The 19,607-nt window shown below is 50.7% G+C and overlaps 6 protein-coding genes across 6 annotated transcripts; 4 read left to right on the top strand and 2 right to left on the bottom strand.

Annotated features, from left to right (window-relative positions):
- Nucleotides 1–1,358: 1,358 nt before the first annotated feature.
- On the bottom strand, nucleotides 1,359–2,509 carry P153DRAFT_360974 (uncharacterized protein; the record flags this gene model as incomplete). Its single annotated transcript, XM_033666950.1, has 3 exons — nucleotides 1,359–1,672; nucleotides 1,733–2,234; nucleotides 2,336–2,509. 3 exons carry the CDS (start codon nucleotides 2,507–2,509, stop codon nucleotides 1,359–1,361), a joined length of 990 nt encoding a protein of 329 aa, XP_033519194.1.
- A 508-nt stretch (nucleotides 2,510–3,017) lies between these two features.
- P153DRAFT_301348 (uncharacterized protein) lies at nucleotides 3,018–4,865 on the top strand (the record flags this gene model as incomplete). Its single annotated transcript, XM_033664379.1, has 5 exons — nucleotides 3,018–3,127; nucleotides 3,179–3,484; nucleotides 3,537–3,764; nucleotides 3,817–3,853; nucleotides 3,903–4,865. 5 exons carry the CDS (start codon nucleotides 3,018–3,020, stop codon nucleotides 4,863–4,865), a joined length of 1,644 nt encoding a protein of 547 aa, XP_033519193.1.
- Nucleotides 4,866–11,609: 6,744 nt separating this feature from the next.
- P153DRAFT_370708 (arylsulfatase precursor) lies at nucleotides 11,610–13,835 on the top strand. Its single transcript, XM_033669102.1, has 7 exons — nucleotides 11,610–11,965; nucleotides 12,021–12,071; nucleotides 12,127–12,237; nucleotides 12,284–12,591; nucleotides 12,644–12,714; nucleotides 12,768–13,302; nucleotides 13,355–13,835. The coding sequence occupies exons 1-7, from the start codon at nucleotides 11,686–11,688 to the stop codon at nucleotides 13,688–13,690; spliced, it is 1,692 nt and encodes a 563-aa protein (XP_033519192.1). The 5' UTR covers nucleotides 11,610–11,685; the 3' UTR covers nucleotides 13,691–13,835.
- Nucleotides 13,836–13,997: 162 nt separating this feature from the next.
- P153DRAFT_350064 (ubiquitinyl hydrolase) lies at nucleotides 13,998–15,396 on the top strand (the record flags this gene model as incomplete). The annotated part of the gene is made up of 4 exons (XM_033666272.1): nucleotides 13,998–14,033; nucleotides 14,084–14,419; nucleotides 14,481–14,611; nucleotides 14,661–15,396. 4 exons carry the CDS (start codon nucleotides 13,998–14,000, stop codon nucleotides 15,091–15,093), a joined length of 936 nt encoding a protein of 311 aa, XP_033519191.1. The 3' UTR covers nucleotides 15,094–15,396.
- An 81-nt stretch (nucleotides 15,397–15,477) lies between these two features.
- Nucleotides 15,478–17,899, bottom strand: P153DRAFT_370706 (uncharacterized protein). The gene has a single exon (XM_033669101.1). It carries the CDS (start codon nucleotides 17,731–17,733, stop codon nucleotides 15,658–15,660), a length of 2,076 nt encoding a protein of 691 aa, XP_033519190.1. The 5' UTR covers nucleotides 17,734–17,899; the 3' UTR covers nucleotides 15,478–15,657.
- P153DRAFT_127388 (uncharacterized protein) lies at nucleotides 17,884–19,601 on the top strand. The gene is made up of 3 exons (XM_033662020.1): nucleotides 17,884–18,132; nucleotides 18,180–18,263; nucleotides 18,312–19,601. The coding sequence occupies exons 1-3, from the start codon at nucleotides 18,033–18,035 to the stop codon at nucleotides 19,550–19,552; spliced, it is 1,425 nt and encodes a 474-aa protein (XP_033519189.1). The 5' UTR covers nucleotides 17,884–18,032; the 3' UTR covers nucleotides 19,553–19,601.
- The last annotated feature ends 6 nt before the right edge of the window (nucleotides 19,602–19,607 follow it).

Genomic DNA, 19,607 nt, shown 5'->3' with positions numbered 1-19,607 from the left:
ATGCCCGTTGACGTGGTCGTGGTGGTGATGGTGGTGGTGGTGGTGGAGATGAGGGGTGGATGAGGCAAAGGCGCGTGCAGCGGAACGAGGGCAACGGGCGGCAGCATCGCCATATCGGTGCAGTCGTATCGGTGTGATCGCATCGGTGTAGTCGTATCGGCATGGTTCATTCTGATTCACGTCACGCTTGTACTTGCTTCTTTGATCGTCGTAGGAGAGAGGTTAAGGCTGGTACTGCGGTGGTCTATGATGTGTAGGCGCAATCCATCATTGGTCTCTCGATGGTCGAGCAGATGTCAAATACTTTGTTAGCTGATGGGGTTTTGCGTTTTGCGTTTTTCTGGCAGCCAATTGCTTGTTCCACATCGAATGTGGTGGGATCAGCGACGGTGAGTCGTCTCTAGAGCTGTCAGAAATGATGTGCGGCTGAGATAAGCCATGGGATCACGCTCGCACCCAGATTTTACCTAGTCGTCGCTGATGCGATGATGCTGTCCTGCGTCGAGGGATGTTCCCCACAAAGACAGATACCGGGCAGCGGGTCAAAAAGCATGGGGATAAGATGGACAAATTCGACAGCTCGAGCCATGGTCGGGGAGGACAGGTTGTGCTTTGTGGCGCATACCACCTTCCCAAAGAGCGTGACATGCCGCGCCGTCGGCAGAAGATCACAACAAGTATTGGCAGCTCCTCGCCGACAACAGTGAGGGCCAGTAGAGGTTTCTTATGCAGAAAAGACGTGGCGATGGCGCTGGCTGGGTAATGTAGGCGAGCGTCCTCGTCGGCTTGGCCGCCGTGATATTTATGTCTTGGGGATGGTTGGCATGTATGCGTGGAGCAGATGGAACGGTGAGGTTGCTCAGGACCTTGACTGTGACACCAGCGGAAACCAGCATGATCCCAGGGTTCCAGGTTAGCGGCTGAACTTGTTAGAGCGTGTTTCTCTAAGAATAGCTTTCTAGAAAATCGTTCCAAGCCAGTCTCACGGTCCTCACGTCCAATCTGGTCACGCTTTCCCTTTGCTGCTTAGCCTTTACACATACCGACTCGCTTGGACCTGCCGTGGCCGTGACAGGGCCCAATCACTGCCTGCAATGTTGCCTCGGTCGGTTGCAACATCGCGACCCTTTGCTCAGCTTTTGTCCGTCACGGATCAGACTTGACATTTCTGAGCGCGTTCTCTATGTTGCGCTTAGACGCACCGCTAGCGAAGGCGCAACGTTTATTCGCAGCCTTACAGCGGAAGACGCCTCCGTCGCTCTGGAGCGCAGAATGTGGGAAGGCTGGCAGCCACCGCATGCCCAGGCAGCACAGCAGCTTTGTTCGTGACACACAGCGCAATGGCTTCAGGCTCAGGTTCAGGCCCGCTGCAGCGGGTTCGCGTAACCATCATCATCATCGCCGTCATCTGGCGCCAGCTCGCACAGTTCGCTTGCACTCAATGGAGAGTCGCTTCTTAGACACTCCACCGCTGATCGCATGCCGAGAGCGTTAGCTGAGGCTGCCATGGTTGCTGCTGGAACGTGGCCGCTCGCCGGGATCTGCGGTAACATTTGACTAGCAGTCAGACAGCGTGCGCGCACAATGGACAGACGGTTCACGTCGGTGTCGGTGTCGGTGTCGGTTGCTAAGTCTGGTGACTCGGTGCTGCCAGCAACAGACGGTGACAGCACTGAAAAGCTGCAGCCATTAGCAGCTCAGACCTATTTTTGGCGTGCAGATATTGAGGCACTTGCTCCAGCAACCCTTGGCGATTTGTGGTGCCTCGCATCAGCAATCGCGGCTGCATCAGGATCAATAATTGCGCGCTGCAACTCTGCTGGAACTCGATGGTGGCGACCGTTTCCACCAGCCTCTGTCATCCAGTATCGTCGGTTCGCTCGCGGGTTTTGAAAATAGACATGTGCGCGCCTTTTTGGCTCGTTGACATGACTTTTGGGCTTCGGAGGGCACCTGAATGTGGTGTGGCCGGCTCCTGTCAAGTGTCTCCGAGTCTCCGTCCTCACCGAGTGACAGGGCTCACCGACGACATTTCCACCGTCACTAGGCCTCAGAAATGTTCGCAGCGTGCTTCGGGCCACAGGCCACTCTGGCAACAAGGTTTGTTTGCTTTGGGTACATTCCAGATGACGCCCCAGGCTCAGGCACGCCATGGCCGCATGCTTGGCCCACGAACGCCTACTCACAGCAATGAGTTCGTGGGCCTTGGGTAGAGAGCTTAGTTGAGAGTTGCACTAGGTAGGGGCAAAGTCATACGAGTCGCGAGCATGCCGGTCCCATCTGTGGATCAATGACTACAGACTGTAGCTCCCGCAAGCTTCGTTCACTCCCCTACTAGTCTCCTCGTTTCGCCATCGGTACCGGATGCCACCTGCCCTCCCTCTCCGCTCCAACCTGTGGCGTCACTGCTATTTGCGTGGCCGCAACCTTTCCTAATTGCGTTGGCCTTTGACTTTGCATTTGCCGTGTTTGGATCCAAGCACAAGACACCCTGCGCGTTTGCTTGCATGCCGCTCAAGTCTCTCTCCAGCCTGTCCAGCCTCTAGTCCCATACCTCTTGTCCGCATTCTGCATGGCCTGTTTGCAAGGGTACGTTGCATAATGCTCTTTACCACATCCGCCGCTGTCACCTCGTCCGCACCCTGGCTGCCCTGTTTGGGACACTTGCTGGCTTCTGCGTCAATAATCTTCTAGCACTAAGTCTATCTATGCTCCTACCATCTGTAGCCTGTAATATATATCACCAAACATCCAACTTCTTCTCGGCAGCCTCAGAGTATCCTGCCGCCCTTGTCACCGGTCTCCGACCCATCACTCTCGCTTGATAATCCGCCTACGAGATCTACGCCCACATCAACTCCGCCCCAGTCATCCCTTCGTCCAGTCCACCACCTACCAAGGAACAACGACTGCAACCCCATCTACACCACCACTTGAACTTGCCATCGCTTCTTGCTGGAAGGGAGTTGTATTCTACGTCTCACTTTCGCAAGAAACTTGACTTTTTATCTTTTAAAATGGCCGGTCCAGGTGGAGGTCCTTCGAGGCGCAGCCACACCAAGTCCCGAAAGGGTTGCAAGACTTGCAAGAGGAGGCATATTCGGTGTGACGAGACATTTCCGCAATGGTAAGTAGCGTCGACTGCAGCACTCTACATCAAATGCTAATGGCTAGTCAGTCGGAACTGTACCAAACATCAGGTTCGCTGCGACTACATGGACAATCCGACTGCCATGATGCCAGAGTCTCCCCAATCTCCCCAGCAGCCCAACTTGCTCTGGACTCCAGAGATCGAGACTACGATTGAGCTGTGGAGGCAGACTGGCGAGTTTCCCTTTCCAGAACTACGTGTATATCCGCAACCTCAATGGCGCGCATATACAAAGACCGAGCTGCGTTTGATCCACCACCTTACGTCCATCTCAAACGAGATGTTCCGAAACAGGACATCGACAATGACTCTCTGGACAGATATGATGCCCAAGTAAGCACACTTCTCTGTTTGCTCGCAGTTGTTCCCTGCTAACCCGCACAAGGTTTCTGAGCATTGCAGCGTCATATCCTTTTGTCATGAACTCTATCCTTGCCTTCTCTGCGTCTCACTTGGCATGGATCTCTCAGTCAAACGAGACCCGAAATCTGGCGTTTCATCATGCGAGCATCGCCTTGAAGGGGTTGCACGACGGCATCACTAACTTTACGAAACTGAATTCGGATGCGGTGCTGGCATCATCCCTTCTGCTTGCATGGCAGGCTACCGACTGGTAAGGTTCAACACCTGAGTCTCAAAGGCAAAATCTAACTTTGACCCCCTAGGAGAGGCTGGGCTTCGCTTGTGACGGGAACCAAGACAGTATGTTCCACACAACCAATACTATCAACACCACTAATCGTTTATGCAGGTCATTCGGTCTATGCAATCATGGAGACACGAGTCACTCTTCGCCGACTACATTGCTGAGCACACGCCAATGCCCGCTCGCCACTTTATCAATCCGACCAACACACCCATTTCCCAGGAAATGAGAAGAGAGCACTTGACCATCATCGCGAACATGAACGCTTCCCTGCAGCGAGTTCAGCCATACCTGAATCGAAACGACCAAGAAATCAAGTGGGTCGACCAGCTGAAAGGCTATCTTGATCGGTTGAGCACATCGAACCAGCCGCAAACCCCAGAGGAACAGTTCAACCAACTGTATGCCCTCCGCAAATGGCTTTTCTGGGTCCCGATCTCGCTCTTAGCGGCGAAGCGCGGTGATGTCAACGTCCTTGTTGTTCTCGCACATTTCTATGGCACCGCGTTAGCACTGGAAGCTATGTTTCCAGATGTCGCGTCCGTCTTTGTTGCAGACATGTCTCTGCGCCCATTAGAGGAGATTGTCCACGTAATCCAGGGGTATCAAGATCCTCGCTACGACACGATGACACAGACCATGGCCTATCTAGCTGGGTATCCGTTTGATTTGGTATCATCCTACAAGGCACGACGAGACTGGCTGAGGCAACAAACCACAGAATCCCCTACCATCCACCAGTCTCCTTATGCAATGGAGTCGATGAATCTGGATCTCGGTAATCACATTGCGCAGCACAGTTACGGCCAGAGCCTGAGTCCGGCCTTTGCTCCTTCGCCTCTGACGTTCCTCCCCCCAGCGCTGGCGTCGACGCCAACCTCCCCCTACCTCGAAGTCCCAAGAGCAGCAGTCGATGTGTACAGCACGAACAACTACGCGGCTCCACTTACTTCGTCTCCTGCGATGATGGCGCCCTATGCGGCGCCGCAAGGTCATGCACCGAACTATGGTGTACCTAATATGACGGGATATTCCAGCGGGTTCGTGGCTACACCTATCTGGACGTAACGAAGCAGGCTGAACGATCCCTCCAGGAACACAGCGGTTGCGCACCAGCCTCCCCCGAATATTGCATCTAATGTTGGGACTTTCGACCATACGATCGGGCCCCAAGTGCCTTCCCAACAGCATCATCACGCATGAAGTGGCAAGATGGAGGAGAGTGTGATAATCATAGGATCGAACTAGTTGGCTTTGCAGACGCGTCCATTGCCTCGACGTAGCGAGGGTTCGACATTCTAATCGATCCAATTACGATCTCCAACCCGTACTTCCTCTACTCATTACGCTTGCCCGGGGATAGCAACTTGGCATGTTATCCGTCATACCCCAACATGCGATCTTCCGACATGACGGCGTGATGACCACGTCCACGAAGTTGACCGAACATCCGCTCCTCACGCCCCTCCTGGTGGAAATCACCCTCAAGACAAAGGTTGTTGCGCGCACGGGACCGGAGAGAATCACGGTGTGGGGCTTGCGGCGCGGTAGCCAATGGCATGCTCACGGGTAGGGATGGCTGGCGCACACTGTCATCCGGTACACCATGTGGTAGAGTGGCGCTGGGGCAGAACGCAACGCAAATCGCTCGTACCCACACCCTCATGCAAGAGCAGGGTGGTTTGTTAGCCGTCACCTCGTCTCAGATGATGCGGCCAGGGAGCCAGTGCAGAGGAACAGATCATCACAGCAAATCACAAAAGGAACGCGATATGAGCTAGGATGATTGCCTCGACCTCGAGAGATGCATAGACACATCACTTTGAGTTGGTTTTGCTGTTAGCGTAGCCTGTTTTAACATGCAGTCCCCAACCCCATGTAGACTACTCGTAAATTAATTAGCCAATCAATATTGAACATAATTACTTCTTCATCGGTACGTCTTTGTACACAGTCATCTCTTTGTGCTCGAGCATTCGATGTTATCAGATGAATCAGACCATTTTTCCAGCCTTCCGGAGTCCAGGTTTTGCGCTCTACACACGGACTGTCAAACGTACGCTAAGTGATGACTTACAGCACCGTTCTAACTTATGCCATGCTGCCGGGTGCCTTGGATGCCTGAAGAACACGCGAACTGTGAATCGCACGCTTGCCGTCCAGATGCGGATTAAACGCAGCCAACACAGCCACATTTTCGATATGAAAAAGTGCAAAGCCGGTGAAGCGTGATGTCGAGGTTGACCGAGGGGCTGCTTCCACGGCCGTTTGGTCGATGCCATGTGACAGGGGTTCCCGAGTGCGTGGAGGACTGCATCCTGATCCCTGTGCGTGCAGAGCGGCCTTCTGAATGGGTATAGCCGATGGGAAATCCGGGATGTACTCCGCCGCGCTCATGTTCGATGGACAGTGGCATTTGAGTTGCGGCGTTATCCTCAGGCCACAGGTTGGACCGCCGCTGTGCTTGGTAACTTGACATGTCATGGTTTCTTTGTTGCTACGCTTGACCAGGCCGGGGGCTGTGCGATCCCGGTCAGCCGAAGGCCAAGGGCAAGCGAGCGCGCTAGACGCTTTATCGAAGCTGGAAGCGACAGGGATTTTGCCTCCATGTTTCCGCCGCCCAGCCTGGAAAAGATTCTCCTCCGCTACTGCGCTCCGCTCGTACAGCCTCCACACACGCCTACACCAGAGGCTTGTCCTGAAGAACACCCTCTCCGCTGCCCGGGGTTTCGATTACTCAATCATGACAGATATCCCGCGGGCGCCTTGCTGGAAACGCAGCTAGCACTCGACAGACAGGACGCTTTTCCAAACCTTACTTCTTATCCGCATTATCACCACGAGCAGCGACGGGGAGCACTGCATCCGTTGTAACGTCGAACTAACATTGCTCAGGTCTTTGCCAGTCCACAGCGAGTCTATCAAGCGTCCTGTCGTCTGGCTGCACGAACCCGTCCACGCCAAAGAGGCGAGCGTGTCTATCGATTGCACTGACTTATTACCGTGCACCGGACCATATCTCCTAGCTCCTGACGTAGCGCCGTCGACCAGAAACGTTGCTTGTTGGCCTCCATGCTCTCCGCGATTTCCCGCGAATTCCCCAAAGCTTTTGTTTTGGGGCTAGATAAGCTCCACGATGATAGTCTTGTCTTCTGCAATGCCAAGGTTTGCCCTTTTCACAATGACTTGGATATACCCGTGGCAACTCGCCCCTGGACGAAGATCATCTGGCACAATGAAAATCAAAACAAGGGGCGCAGAGATCTCTCCAACGGAGACTTTCTTATGGTCTTATCGCATTCGGACAGATCTGGAAGAGTTCCGCGGTACCAATGGCCTGATCAATAATCAAGACATCATAACAACAAGCACTCGATCGGGCCGAATCGCACGTCGCAAATCGCAGCGTTTCAGCACCTTTGCCGTCGATCATAATGGCCTCATTAGGTGCACACGATGATCTACGTTACCCTTGAGCCATGCAGAGGGAACCCGGAAGCGACATGGGGAACGGAAAGGTCCGTCATGGGTTGCCGATTCGAGAACGACTTGGGAATGGAACACCAATCACCACACCGGCTTGGCAGCACATATTAGCTCGGCTGGAGTGATCCATCCAGGTTTTGGCTTCAGCAGGTCAGTATGTCGGTAGAATACGTGGAATACTTGCTCAGACGCGCGTGGTCCACGTGGCGGATGGCGTATCGACCATGCGGAATGTGCGGAATGGATGCCTTGAAGAAGAACCAACCCTACCATAAAGTATACCAGTGAGCTAGGTGCATAAACTTTACATTTTAGCTTGACACAGCTCTAACACCACGCAAGTTCACTGCAACCGCTGATCTCGACTTCATCCCACAGCGAACGCCTTCAGTCTACGTTGAGTTGAGATATTCACGTCACACTAGCGCTGCCCATCATGGTGCTCTCATCTTGGAGCTTGCTATCTGCTTGTTCGTATTACACCGAAACGATCTTCATCAAGTACTGTGCAACCCCAACCCCCCGCTCATCCGAAATGTATGACGAGATTGGCGTCATCGCACTCCGTTTACTGCAGAGGTAGGGGTAAGCATTGGACGTAGACTCATCTATGCAGCACTCGAAATTTGTTTTTATTGGATCGTCGACTTGCGCCGGGGATCCTGTTCGCGATATATTCTTGCTTCGTCTCAACTTCGAAGGGGCAGCTTGTATGAACTACCTACCCTACGCGTTTGAGCCGCCTAGTACCTCACCGTTACACCTTCGTGCGGAAACAGGTCACGCTAAGACCCAGTCACATCGAGGCCCACTACGGTACATGCCATGCCATAACATGCACTTGGTTCCAGCGAACTGGAACTAAAGAAAGAAAACATCACGGCCCGATCACGAAGCACCGGCTAGCTAGTCCTGAATCGAGGCAGACCTGACCCGGAGTCAAGTCAGAATCTGCAATAATTCTCAACAACTAGCTCACCGCTATCAACTTAGACGTCAATGGCAATTGCAAACTGCCATCGGGATGCCGAGTCGAAAACCGCTGCCCGGGCATCCAAGGGTTTTACTTCTGCATTACGTCAGAAGGTTACTTCGAGCAGTTTCTGCAGATTGCGGGGCTTAGTGTTGAGTAGACGACAAAGGGCGTAGATCAGGGTAATGTGGATATGAGCATACAGTAGATACCCCCGCATAAGAATCGCCCTAATATAGGAATCATCCCAGCTTAGGCATTAAAATGCCTGCTACCACCTATTTTTAGTAAGGATAAGCATTAATGCAGCTGTAAGAATATACTTAGCCCCTTACGCAATTAATACCTATAACAGGTAACTAGTAGGGTAGCTAGGGCAGCTAAGATTAGTTAGGATAATACTCTAAGGAGGTGTTTTTAGCATTTTTACGTAACGTAATTACGTATATAAATACTTAATAGTTTACGTAATCTCTGCTTACTCTTAAATTAGCTATTCTACTACGCTATTCTTCTAAAACTACTTACTAATCTTATACTAAATACCCTAATCTATAAATCCTGCTACTACCTACTAATATAGTATTAGTAATAATAAGTATAAACTTATCTATAAATACGCTTAAAATTACCTAACTTTAAAGTAATAAGCGCTTATAACGTAGGCTAGTAAGTACCTTTACTACTTAATTAATTAAAGTATTATCTATAAAATACTTTCTAATAAGTATACCTTTCTTAATACTAGTAGTACTACTAACGCTAGCGCTATTACTTATAATAAATATATAGAATAATATAGCGTAGGGTATTATTCTATACTTAAGCAGGCTCTGTTTAAATAGTATATATTAATAGAGGGTAGCTAAGTAGCTATTAAAGGTTTTATAATAACAGAAGCTATATAGTAATTATAGGCTTATTTACCTAAGTACTTAGGCCTTATAGTACTAAAGTTTAGCTATAATTTTATCTATAGTTATAAGCACTAGTATAATATTTAATAGTATAAGTAGTATAGTAAGAGTAGCTCCTTTAAGCTATTACTAGAGGTAGAGGTAGTAATAGATAAGATCTAGACTAAGATTAATAGCTATAATAGGTATAATTACTATAATATAGATAAAATAGTGTTATACTAGAAGCTTATACCTAATACTATATTAGCTATATATAAATAGAGCAGGAAGAAGAAGAAGAAAACTTATATTAGTATTACTCTTTATACTAATACTAATAGGAGTAATAAGCTACCTCTTTAGGTTATAGGTAAGGCTAATAGCCTATATACCTTTAGTAAAAGGAAGTATAACTTACGCAGCTTAAGCTATTCTTAGAGGTATAACTAAAAGGCGTAGATAACTATAGCTATTATAGAAAAATAGTTAAAGTTATTTATAGCTTAAATAGATAGTAGGAGAGTTCTTCTACTACTAGATAACTTCTTTACTTATAACTTAGTAGTAGTAAACCTAGTAGAAAGCTATTAGCTAGGTAATATAATATAAGTATAAGGAGTTTAGTATTATAGATAGCTTAATTATAAGCTTAAAATTTAGCTAAGTCTATAAAATTTATAAATATATTACGTTAGTAATTTAATTTTATTCTACTAAGGCCTATTATTTACCCTAATTAGGAAAGGCGTTTACTAGATTAAAACTACTAATATAAGTAAAATAAATTTACAGCCTCTTATTAGCTTAGAAATCTAGGGTCTAGGAATATTAAAAAACGCCTACTATTTTACTCTACTAAAATTACCCCTCTAAGCTATCTAAACTATCTAAACTTTCTAACTTATCTATAATACTATACTCTAAGCTAATAATTTATAGCAGAATCTACTTTCTACTACCTAATTTAACCTCCTAGTATTAGCCCTATAACTAGGGTATTATTTAAAACTAAAAGATAAAGTACTAAGTCTTTTAGCTAAACTTTCTTATTAAAAAAATACTTAATTATATAGATCTTTTACTACTTATAAATATCTTTATAGCTCTATAATAGGGTATCTAGGTATAGTCTAACGTAATAGCTAAAATAATTACTAACTACTAAAGTAAGAGCTTCTATCTAAATATAAATATTAGCCTATAACTACCTAACCTAATTAATTATAAAGAGGCTAAGGCTCTTATCCTTTATCTTAACTAACTTACTATAATTAATTATATAGAGGTTTAGCTTAATACCTAGCTTAACCTACTAGAAGAGTACGTAGAGGACAGCGTAGAGGATATAATAGACTATATTATAAGCCTATTTATAGCTATAGAAGATAATATTAAGGAAGATAATAAGCCTACCTCTATCTAAGCTTCTATCTTATATAGTAAAGCATATAATATAGTAGAGTTTCTATAATTCTACTTAAGTAGCTAGGAAGATACTTAGTAGAGTTATATAAAAATACTTTAAATCTTTTATAATTAATTTGCTTAAGCTTATATTACTAAGGTATATAAGTAATTAACTTAAACTCTTATTACTAATCTATTTTAAGCTTAAATTCTCTTTTTTTATAGTTTAGTATAGAGATTTAAGCTATTTATAAAACGCTAATTTAATGCTAAGATTAGCCTTATTATAAGAATTAACCTATAATAAGCATTAAATTTATGCTATATTACGTAATGCTTATACAGGGGTATCTACTGTATTATATTATCTACCCTTTTACCGTCGCCGGTGCCTAGAATAGCAGTTAGCGGCTAGATAGCTAGTCAGCGGATATCCTATCTTGAGCACCGTATTCCCGTATCCCTTCACCCGGTAACTTAGGCTCTGGGGCTCTAACCAATAGGAAGGCGTTATAACCGAACATGTACTGTTGAAGGGTGGGTCTGAACGTTTGTACGTCAACGTGCTCTCTGATTGGTCAACCGTCGGTCCGAGACTCTAGGGCAAGTTACCATGGTTCGCTATACAACACCATATAACACCCCGCGATTCAGGCAATCTAGCATTTGAAACGATAATTCGCACCATGCAAGTCTCGAGTCAAGATCGCTCTTCATGCTATGCTAGCTTCGAGCTGATGTAGGTCTTCAAGAGGGGAAAGTAGATACGAGAAATGTCGTCAAGTTGGGCTAGTAATTATATGCGCTTTTCTATTTCCGTCTCTTCGGTCAATGGTCTATTCATTTCTCAATTCAACTCCTCTTTTCGAGTCTGTTTTCACTATGTCAATACTTTCGAGTATCAATACCTCAAGTTGTTCAATATGGGCACTTTGGAAAATGACATCCCTGATCCTTGAGCCGAAGCACGCAAGTAGATCCGCTGCTCACGCAATCGGAGCGGGATCGATATTTTCCCGTAGAAATCTTCAAGTCGTCGACCATTGTATCTGCGGTTGATAGGGTTCTGCATTCAACTTGTCACTCTATCAAGGGCAGAGATTTGCACTGAAAAAAAGATACGATGATTGCAAGTCAACTTTTGTTACCTCTGGCGGCGAGCTTCTCCGTCGCGACGGGTCGCTCCTCAACGCCAAATTTCATCTTCATTATGACCGACGATCAGGATATGCATCTTAATTCCTTGGACTATCAGAAGTCGGTCCAGAAGCATTTTGCGCAGGAGGGGACGTGGTTCAAGAAGCACTTCTGCACCGTGTCCTTGTGCTGTCCTTCTCGCGTGTCGCTTTTGACGGGGAAGGCTGCTCACAACACTAATGTGACGGACGTTTCTGCTCCATACGGTATGGTTCGGGGGACCGAAAGGGTTAGGAAATATTGATACTGACTTTTCGCGAGGCGGATACCCCAAGTTCATTGCAGAGGGTTTCAATGATAATTACCTGCCAGGTACGGTGATCAGCTTCAAACTCCTCACTCACAATTCGTTGACATAAATGAACAGTATGGCTCCAAGCTGCTGGGTTCAACACGTACTACTCTGGCAAGATGATGAACGGCTTCTCCACCTCAACTTACAACAACCCGCGCATACAGGGCTGGAACGGATCAGACTGTATGGCTCGCAATCCTCTCACATCACCATCTTCTAACCACCCTAGTTCTCGTCGATCCCGGCACCTATATCTTCTACAACAGCACCATGGTTCGGAACAACGGCACACACAAAAACTACCCTGGCGAGTACTCTACCGATCTCGTTGCTGCCGCAGCAGTGGGATTCCTCGACGAAGCTATTGCTGCTTCGGATCGGCCGTTCTTTCTTGGTGTGGCGCCCATCTCTCCCCATTCTGAGACCATCACAAACCCGAGACCGACAAAGTTCAATCCGCCGGTCCCTGCGAAGAGACACGAGCATCTCTTTCCCAATGTGACGATCCCGCGAACGCCGAATTTTAACCCGGATACGGTAGGTTGTTCACCGCTGATGGCTGGTGTGTTTGCTTACAATTGTAATGTAGCCTGGTACTGCGTCGTACTTTAAGACGATTAGACAGCTCAATCAATCTGAGATCGAGTACAACGACAACTGGTAGAATCTCTAGTACATAGTACCAAATTCTCTGTTGCTTACTCTCTGATTAGGTACCGCAGAAGACTACAGTCCCTGCAATCCGTGGACGAGCTCATCGACTCAATAATGGAACGCCTGAGCGCCAGTCCCGAAGTCCTCGAGAACACATACCTGATCTACACTAGCGACAACGGTTTCCACATCGGACAGCACCGCCTACCACCCGGGAAGAGCTGTAATATCGAGGAAGACGTCAACATTCCCTTTTTCATTCGAGGCCCCGGCGTGGCGAAGGGAGCCGTGCAAACCATCCCCTCCAGCCACACGGATATTGTGCCCACAATCTTCAGCCTCGCGGGAATACCCTTGCGCGACGACTTCGACGGCGAAGTAATCCCCGTTACGGACGACCTGCTAGCGAGCAGTGAGAAGAGCGAACATGTCAACATCGAGTTCTGGGGCGAGTATCTGGTCGAGGGGAATACGTTTTTCGGCCAGGACTACTTCCCGAACAACACGTACAAACACGTGCGCGTCATTGGGGAGGAGTACGATCTTGCGTATGCGGTTTGGTGCACGAATGAGCATGAGCTGTATGACATGACGGTGAGTCGTCTTAATATCACGCTGGTATTGAACGATATGCTGACTCGCATAGAACGACCCCTACCAGCTGCACAACGTCTACAACACCAATGGAACCGTGAACGGGTGGTCCATCGAGCGTCTGAGCTCGCGGTTGAATGGTCTTTTACTCACGCTCAAGCGCTGCAAGGGGCACGCGTGCACCAGGCCGTGGGAGAAACTGTATCCCGCGGGCGATGTGCAGAATCTGAAGGACGCGATGGATGAGCGATACGATGTGTTTTATCTGGAACATCAGCCTCCTGTTTCGTTCTCGGAGTGTGCGTTGGGGCAGATATTGAGCGTGGAGGGGGCGCTGGAGCCGGTGGTTTGGCAGGCCGAGTGGGATGCTTGGAGTTTGAGTACTTGAGTTGGTGATGAAGTATATATGGATAGTTCCTCGTGTTGTGCAAGGTAGTAGTCTGCATGCCATGTCGCACTACATGATGTACGCTGGGAGATCGACCTCGTAATCCAATACGAACCGTCTCTTGACGTTGTGTGATTGGCAGCCGTTTGACATGTTGTTTGACAACCATACCATCCAGAAGGTGGGGCGTTCCGGCGTTCGGAACTAATTCCAGCCCCACACGCGGACCGACCCTCACTCCGATGATGCATTGCGCCAGCCAAGTCATCACAAACAAAGCCCGAGGGCAGAAGCACCATCCACAACCATGTCTGGAGGCTGGAACACGATCGAGTCGGATGCGGTATGCCTCAGCAGTGAACAGTGCCCCAGCAGGATGCTAACGCGTGACAGGGCGTCTTCACGTACCTCATCGAGAAGCTCGGCGTTAAGGGCGTGCAGTTCGAGGACCTCCTCTCCCTCGACGCCTCGGCGCTGCAGGAACTCGGCACAGTCTACGGCGTCATCTTCCTCTTCAAGTACCCCACGGGCGAGCGGCCGGGCGAGAAGCCAAAAGACGGCTCATACGACCACGAGGCGGCGAACAATCTCTTCTTTGCGGCGCAGACGATACAGAATGCCTGCGGCACACAGGCCTTGATCTCGGTGCTGCTGAACAAGGAGGGCGAGGTCAACATCGGCAAGGACCTGAAAGAGTTCAAGGAGTTCGCCGGCGAGTTTCCGCCAGAGGTGTGTTGAGCCTGCCCTTCTTACTCTGTGGCTGCGGGGGGCCAACTGACATGCATCACAGCTGCGCGGCGAGACGCTCTCGAACTCCGACCTCATCCGCGAAACGCACAACTCTTTCGCCAGGTCATCCCCCTTTGTCGACGAGACACAACGCACAGCCACCGAAGACGACGACGTCTTCCACTTCATCGCGTAAGCGCTACGCCCCCCTCCCTGCACACTACCACTCACACAGACACAGATATACATCCATAAACAACAAGCTCTACGAGCTCGACGGCCTGCAACCCGCGCCCATCCTCCACGGGCCCTGCACCGCCGCCGACTTCCCCTCCAAAGTCGTCCCCGTCCTGCAGCGCCGCGTCGCACGCTACCCCGACGGCGAGATCCGCTTCAACCTGATGGCGTGCGTCAAGGACCTGCGGATCCGGGCGCGAGAAATCGGCGACGAGGAGGAGCTCGAGATGCGCGAGGACCAGCGCGCGAAGTGGCTGTGGGAGAACTCGCTGCGGCGGCATAACTTTGTCGGGTTTGTGGGCGAGCTGCTGAAGAGCGTCGTTAAAGCTAAGCTGGAGGAGGGTGGTGATGCGTATGATAAGTGGGTTGAGGAGGCCAAGGGGCGGAGTAAGAAGAGGGCTGAGGATCTGAGGAAACAGGCTGCTGGGGGGGCGTGAATGTGTATCTTGTGGTACTCTGCGCGCTTGCAATGCATGCTGTCTGTGAGCGCTGTGTGACGTCGTACCCGGAGTGGGATGACGCCTTTGAGGTGACGTTGTACACGCCGTTTTTGCACCACATATCCTTCTTTTGACGCGATCCATGCGACTAACTAAACCACGCACCGAGCACAAGCAGGGAGAAAGAGCGAAAAAGCAGAACATCAATGATTCCATCCAATCCACCTCACATCAAACAAAGCATAAACCATAATCATAATCACGAGTGCGAGTGCGATTGTACTTGTAATTGCTAGCGATACCCAGGCAAGCCCAGAGCTATCGAGACGTGTTTCATTGATATCGTTCCTCCCTTCCCCCCATCCCTCCATTCCCCCATCCATCCACTATATACTATACTATACCACACCCACACAACAACCAAGGAGAGGGGCCCATAGCACCCTCCATCCACGACTAAGATAAGAATACGCGCTAGAACGCTACAACGCTTGAACGCTACAACGCTCGAGGGAAAGACTGACGGAGAAGAAAAGGGTATTTATGGGGTGGTGTTCGTGATTACAATGCGCAGAGGGGTACTAGGGCGTTCTCCACGGGACACATATCCAGGGCGTGGATGTGGGATTCTGGCAAGGACAAGGGCAAGAGAGAGGGGCCCTTGGTTTCTGCGGTGGTGTCGATCGAGATGATGTGTTCCTCGTCTGCTGCCATTGCTGACGCAGTGGCGACCATCTCCTCGACCACGGTCTGCGAGCTTGTCGTCGCTGCGGCTAGCGTGGCAGTCTCGGTGAAAGTGACGGTTGCGAATGCTGTTGCTGTAGTGGTCGCTGTCGTTGTGACCACCACCGAGGCGGAGGAACCTAGCAGCATCTCCTCGCTCGGCGTATCAACCACCACATCAACCATATCGACCATGTCGGGGGTCGGAAGCTGGAGCAGCGGCGCCAGGTTGAGGTTCATTGTCATGCCGACCAGCGACGTAGTGAGGAGCAGAATGACAAAGTTCCTCGGATCGCGTACGAGGGCTAAGATGTAGTTTTTCAGCAGCGTGCCGAGCGGGATCGTAGCTGTGCGAGGGTGGCGGGAATAAGCACGGCTGTCCTGCTGAGGCGACGACTCGGCATCCGTCGACGCTGCGTCTGGTGCGGCCTTCATTTGATCTTGCAGGGCTTTTTCCATCGCGCGGAGGCGCTCGGCGATCAAGTCTGCCTCCATGGCGGCCTGGGCCTCGAGCTCGAGACGGAGCGACTCCTTGGCTTCTTCGATCTTCTCTTCTAGGGCTTCCTCGTACCGTCGCTTCTCCTCTTCTGCCTTCTCCTCGGCGTGCTTTTGCTGGGCTGCGTCGTCTAGGAGCTTCTTCTCTGCTGCTTGCTCTGCTAATTGTTTCTGGGCGATGGCGTCTTCCTCGATCCTGCGCTGCACTTCTGCGGCGTACATGAGCTTGCACTTGTCGGCCTCTTGCTCTTCCCGCACTCTTCGCTCCAGCGTCTTCCTCACCGACTCGGGATACCAGGGCGAGATCTCCACGTCACATCGCTCCATCTCACTCCATGCCGCGCCCCAGGCCTCGGAGCGCATCAGGCCGTTTGCGGCGTAGATCTTGATGTCCCATTTCCGTGTGCCGGCGCCAACGCCTCGGCCTGGCTTCTTCAGTTGGCGGTGGCAGTCGGCGCACATGCTGGCGTCTCTCGCATCCTCCTTGCATTCGTGCTCGTCGGTCATGGTGCCGCCGCTCATGCAGCTGCCACGGCCGGTGCCTGCGTCGCTAACGCTTCGCACGTCCTCCTCGGTTTCCGAGTCGGAGTCTTCGACCGGCGCAACAAAGTGCCCGCACTTGAGCAGACGCGGTATCTTCAGCTCCAGGCTCTCCAGTATCCGCTCCTCCAGCAGTTCGTACTCGTCTCTTGGATGTGGAATCAGCAGGCCGCGTCGCATGAGGATGATGTCTTGCAGCTTCTCTTCGAGCAGCCTGTAGTTCTCCACCAGCCACCCCGGCATGACTCTGTTCATCATGTCGTGCGAGAAGGGGACCTGCATGGGCAGGATTGTCACGTGCAGCAGCACGAGGGGAGCCTGCTGGGGTGTGGGCGGTGGCCGCGGGCTATTGTGGTCGCGCACGCTTCCCCTGTGTGACGCCGACCGCCTCGAGGCAGGCGTCTCCGGTCTCCCGGTCCTGCTTGGTGTAGCCGCCTTGTACGAGTTTCTGACCCGCTCCCGGGAGCTCTCGTACGCAGGCAGGAGGGGCGGGGAGTTCATCTGGAGTCCTCGCACCGACTCCGAATTCCGGAACCGTGCTCGCTCCTTTCGCGGTGTGTATCTTGCCTCGCTTGCTTCAATGGCTGGCGAGATGGGCTTGGAGGTAATGGAGCTCTCAGACGGCAGGGCCGAGACGAAGCTATAGTGCGTTACACCCGATGTGCGACCCTGCGGTCTCCGAGCGGTATATGAGCTTCGATATGGTTCGGGCTCAGACTCCTGCTCCTGGTCGATCTCGATGTGGGGTATCGAGTTGTCTGCGCGGGAGAGCGAGATCTCCGACATCTCCCCCTCGAACATGTCAGACGGCGAGAGCGGCTCCTCATCCTCTACATCCTCGTAGATGGCAAACGGCGTAGCGTCGTGGATGGAGGCCATGGTGGAACAGATGATCGCTCGCGTAACAATACTCAACGCGTGCGTCTCACGGTTCAATGGTTCTCTCGAGTGAACGGGTGCAAAAGAAAAGATAGTAGGTCAGGGATCCCGTGCGATTTGACTTGGACGAAGGCTGGGGTTGGGCTATTGATGCATGTATGCGTTGTCTTTCACCGCTCCGTTGTGTTTAAAAGTGGGTATCGCGTTGCCAGAGAGATCTAGCGCCCTGCACGTCCCACCAACACCCAACCTCTCCACACTCGTCACGCGGCCGACTAACTACTGGACGGACGGACAGCATGACTACGGTTCCGACGGTCCTTCACGGTGCACGAGTCTTTGTCGGCCCAGGCGACCGGCTCTTTGGGTTTGATAGGATATGGGTGCTGATCCATCGGGGTGCAGCTTCCTTCCAGCTCATGTGAAGGACCATCTAACACCCTAAGGTGCTCAATATGTCTATGGAAGGCATGGCAATGACAAACGAGACGAAGAGTTGCTGGCGCACGTTCTTGATTACCCCGACAAAGGTACCGCAGCTTACGAGGCGTCCCAAGGCATTAGACTCACCAAGCTAGACGCTGCATATTCTGAAGCCCACGGTATTCTGGAAGGAAGATCCGAGTCTTATTATGATCGGCCCGCGCCAGTCCTTCGCGGCCGCGATGCAGCTCTGAAGGGCGATTCTCCTCCTGTGTGGACCATTGATTTTGATCAGGACCGCGTCTTCTTTGACCAGGATGGCCGACACCTTACGTACCAGTTCATATACCATGAAATCCGCCCATCACGACTGCTACGACTGTTCCAGCCATACACCCCAATGCAGCTTCCCATCATGCGAACCCAAACAGCCTCTTCCTTGGCTGCAGCGCCGCGCAACGTGATCCCACAGCAGCTCTTCGACTTAACATACCGCATGGCCACAGACTATGAGCGCAACTGGCGTGAAGCGAACTATACAATCGAGCGTTGCGGTCTGCAGCAAATCGCAATGGGGCTGCTCAGCTGCTTCACACTGAACTTCACAACCATGAGGATCGTGCCACTGAACATCCATCTGCACCCGTACCTTGGCCAGGCTGAACCGCGCAATCTCCTCCGCTGGCGGACCTGGCCCAGCCCGCAGGTCGTTCCCACCGTAAGCCTAGGCGCAACGCAGATCCTCTTCACAGAGCGCATGGATCAAGCCGCGTCACTCGTCCACGAGCACTTCACCAGCGCGGCCACAACTGACCCTCGCAACCATGATAGTTACGACTATGATAGTGACATGTCGTACTACGACTACGATGGTAATTATATTAGTTCTAGCGCCCATCACAATGCTCCCAAAGTACGCAAAATTCACTACATCGTAACATCCATCCGTGAGATACAATATTTCTGCAAGACCTTAGACACCATCTCATGCACACCCGTCATCCCCTTCTTCGACGGCACTACACCCCCATCAGAGACCGGCGTGCGATGGCTTCTCAACGCCATACACGCACACGCATATCCCCTGCGCACACACTTCGACACCCTAAGCGTCCCTCTCGAACTGCAGGAAATGATCCTAGACTACGCGTCCGACACCCTGTTTGATCGCGCAGTCTACGCAAGTGTCCTCAACATTGGGATTCCGTTTGCCTGGAAAGAAGGCGCGTTCCTGTTGAAATGTAGTAAAATGGGGCATGGCAGGAAGCTGGATGTTACCAAAGCGGAGTACCACATTTGGTTTTGGGGTGACTACGTGGGATTGACATATCAGGCTGACGGCGGTGGACCGTACCGCATAGTCGAGCGCAGTAAACTTAAAATTTGGATTTATTGAACCCAGCATCATCCATACTTATTTCTACACAGAACAGGACATGTCAATTCGCTAC

The sequence above is a fragment of the Dothidotthia symphoricarpi genome (assembly GCF_010015815.1).
Source record: "Dothidotthia symphoricarpi CBS 119687 unplaced genomic scaffold P153scaffold_22, whole genome shotgun sequence".
NCBI lineage: Eukaryota > Fungi > Ascomycota > Dothideomycetes > Pleosporales > Dothidotthiaceae > Dothidotthia > Dothidotthia symphoricarpi.
The sequence above is the reverse complement of the archived record's forward strand: the minus strand, read 5'-3'. Positions and strand labels throughout refer to the sequence as shown.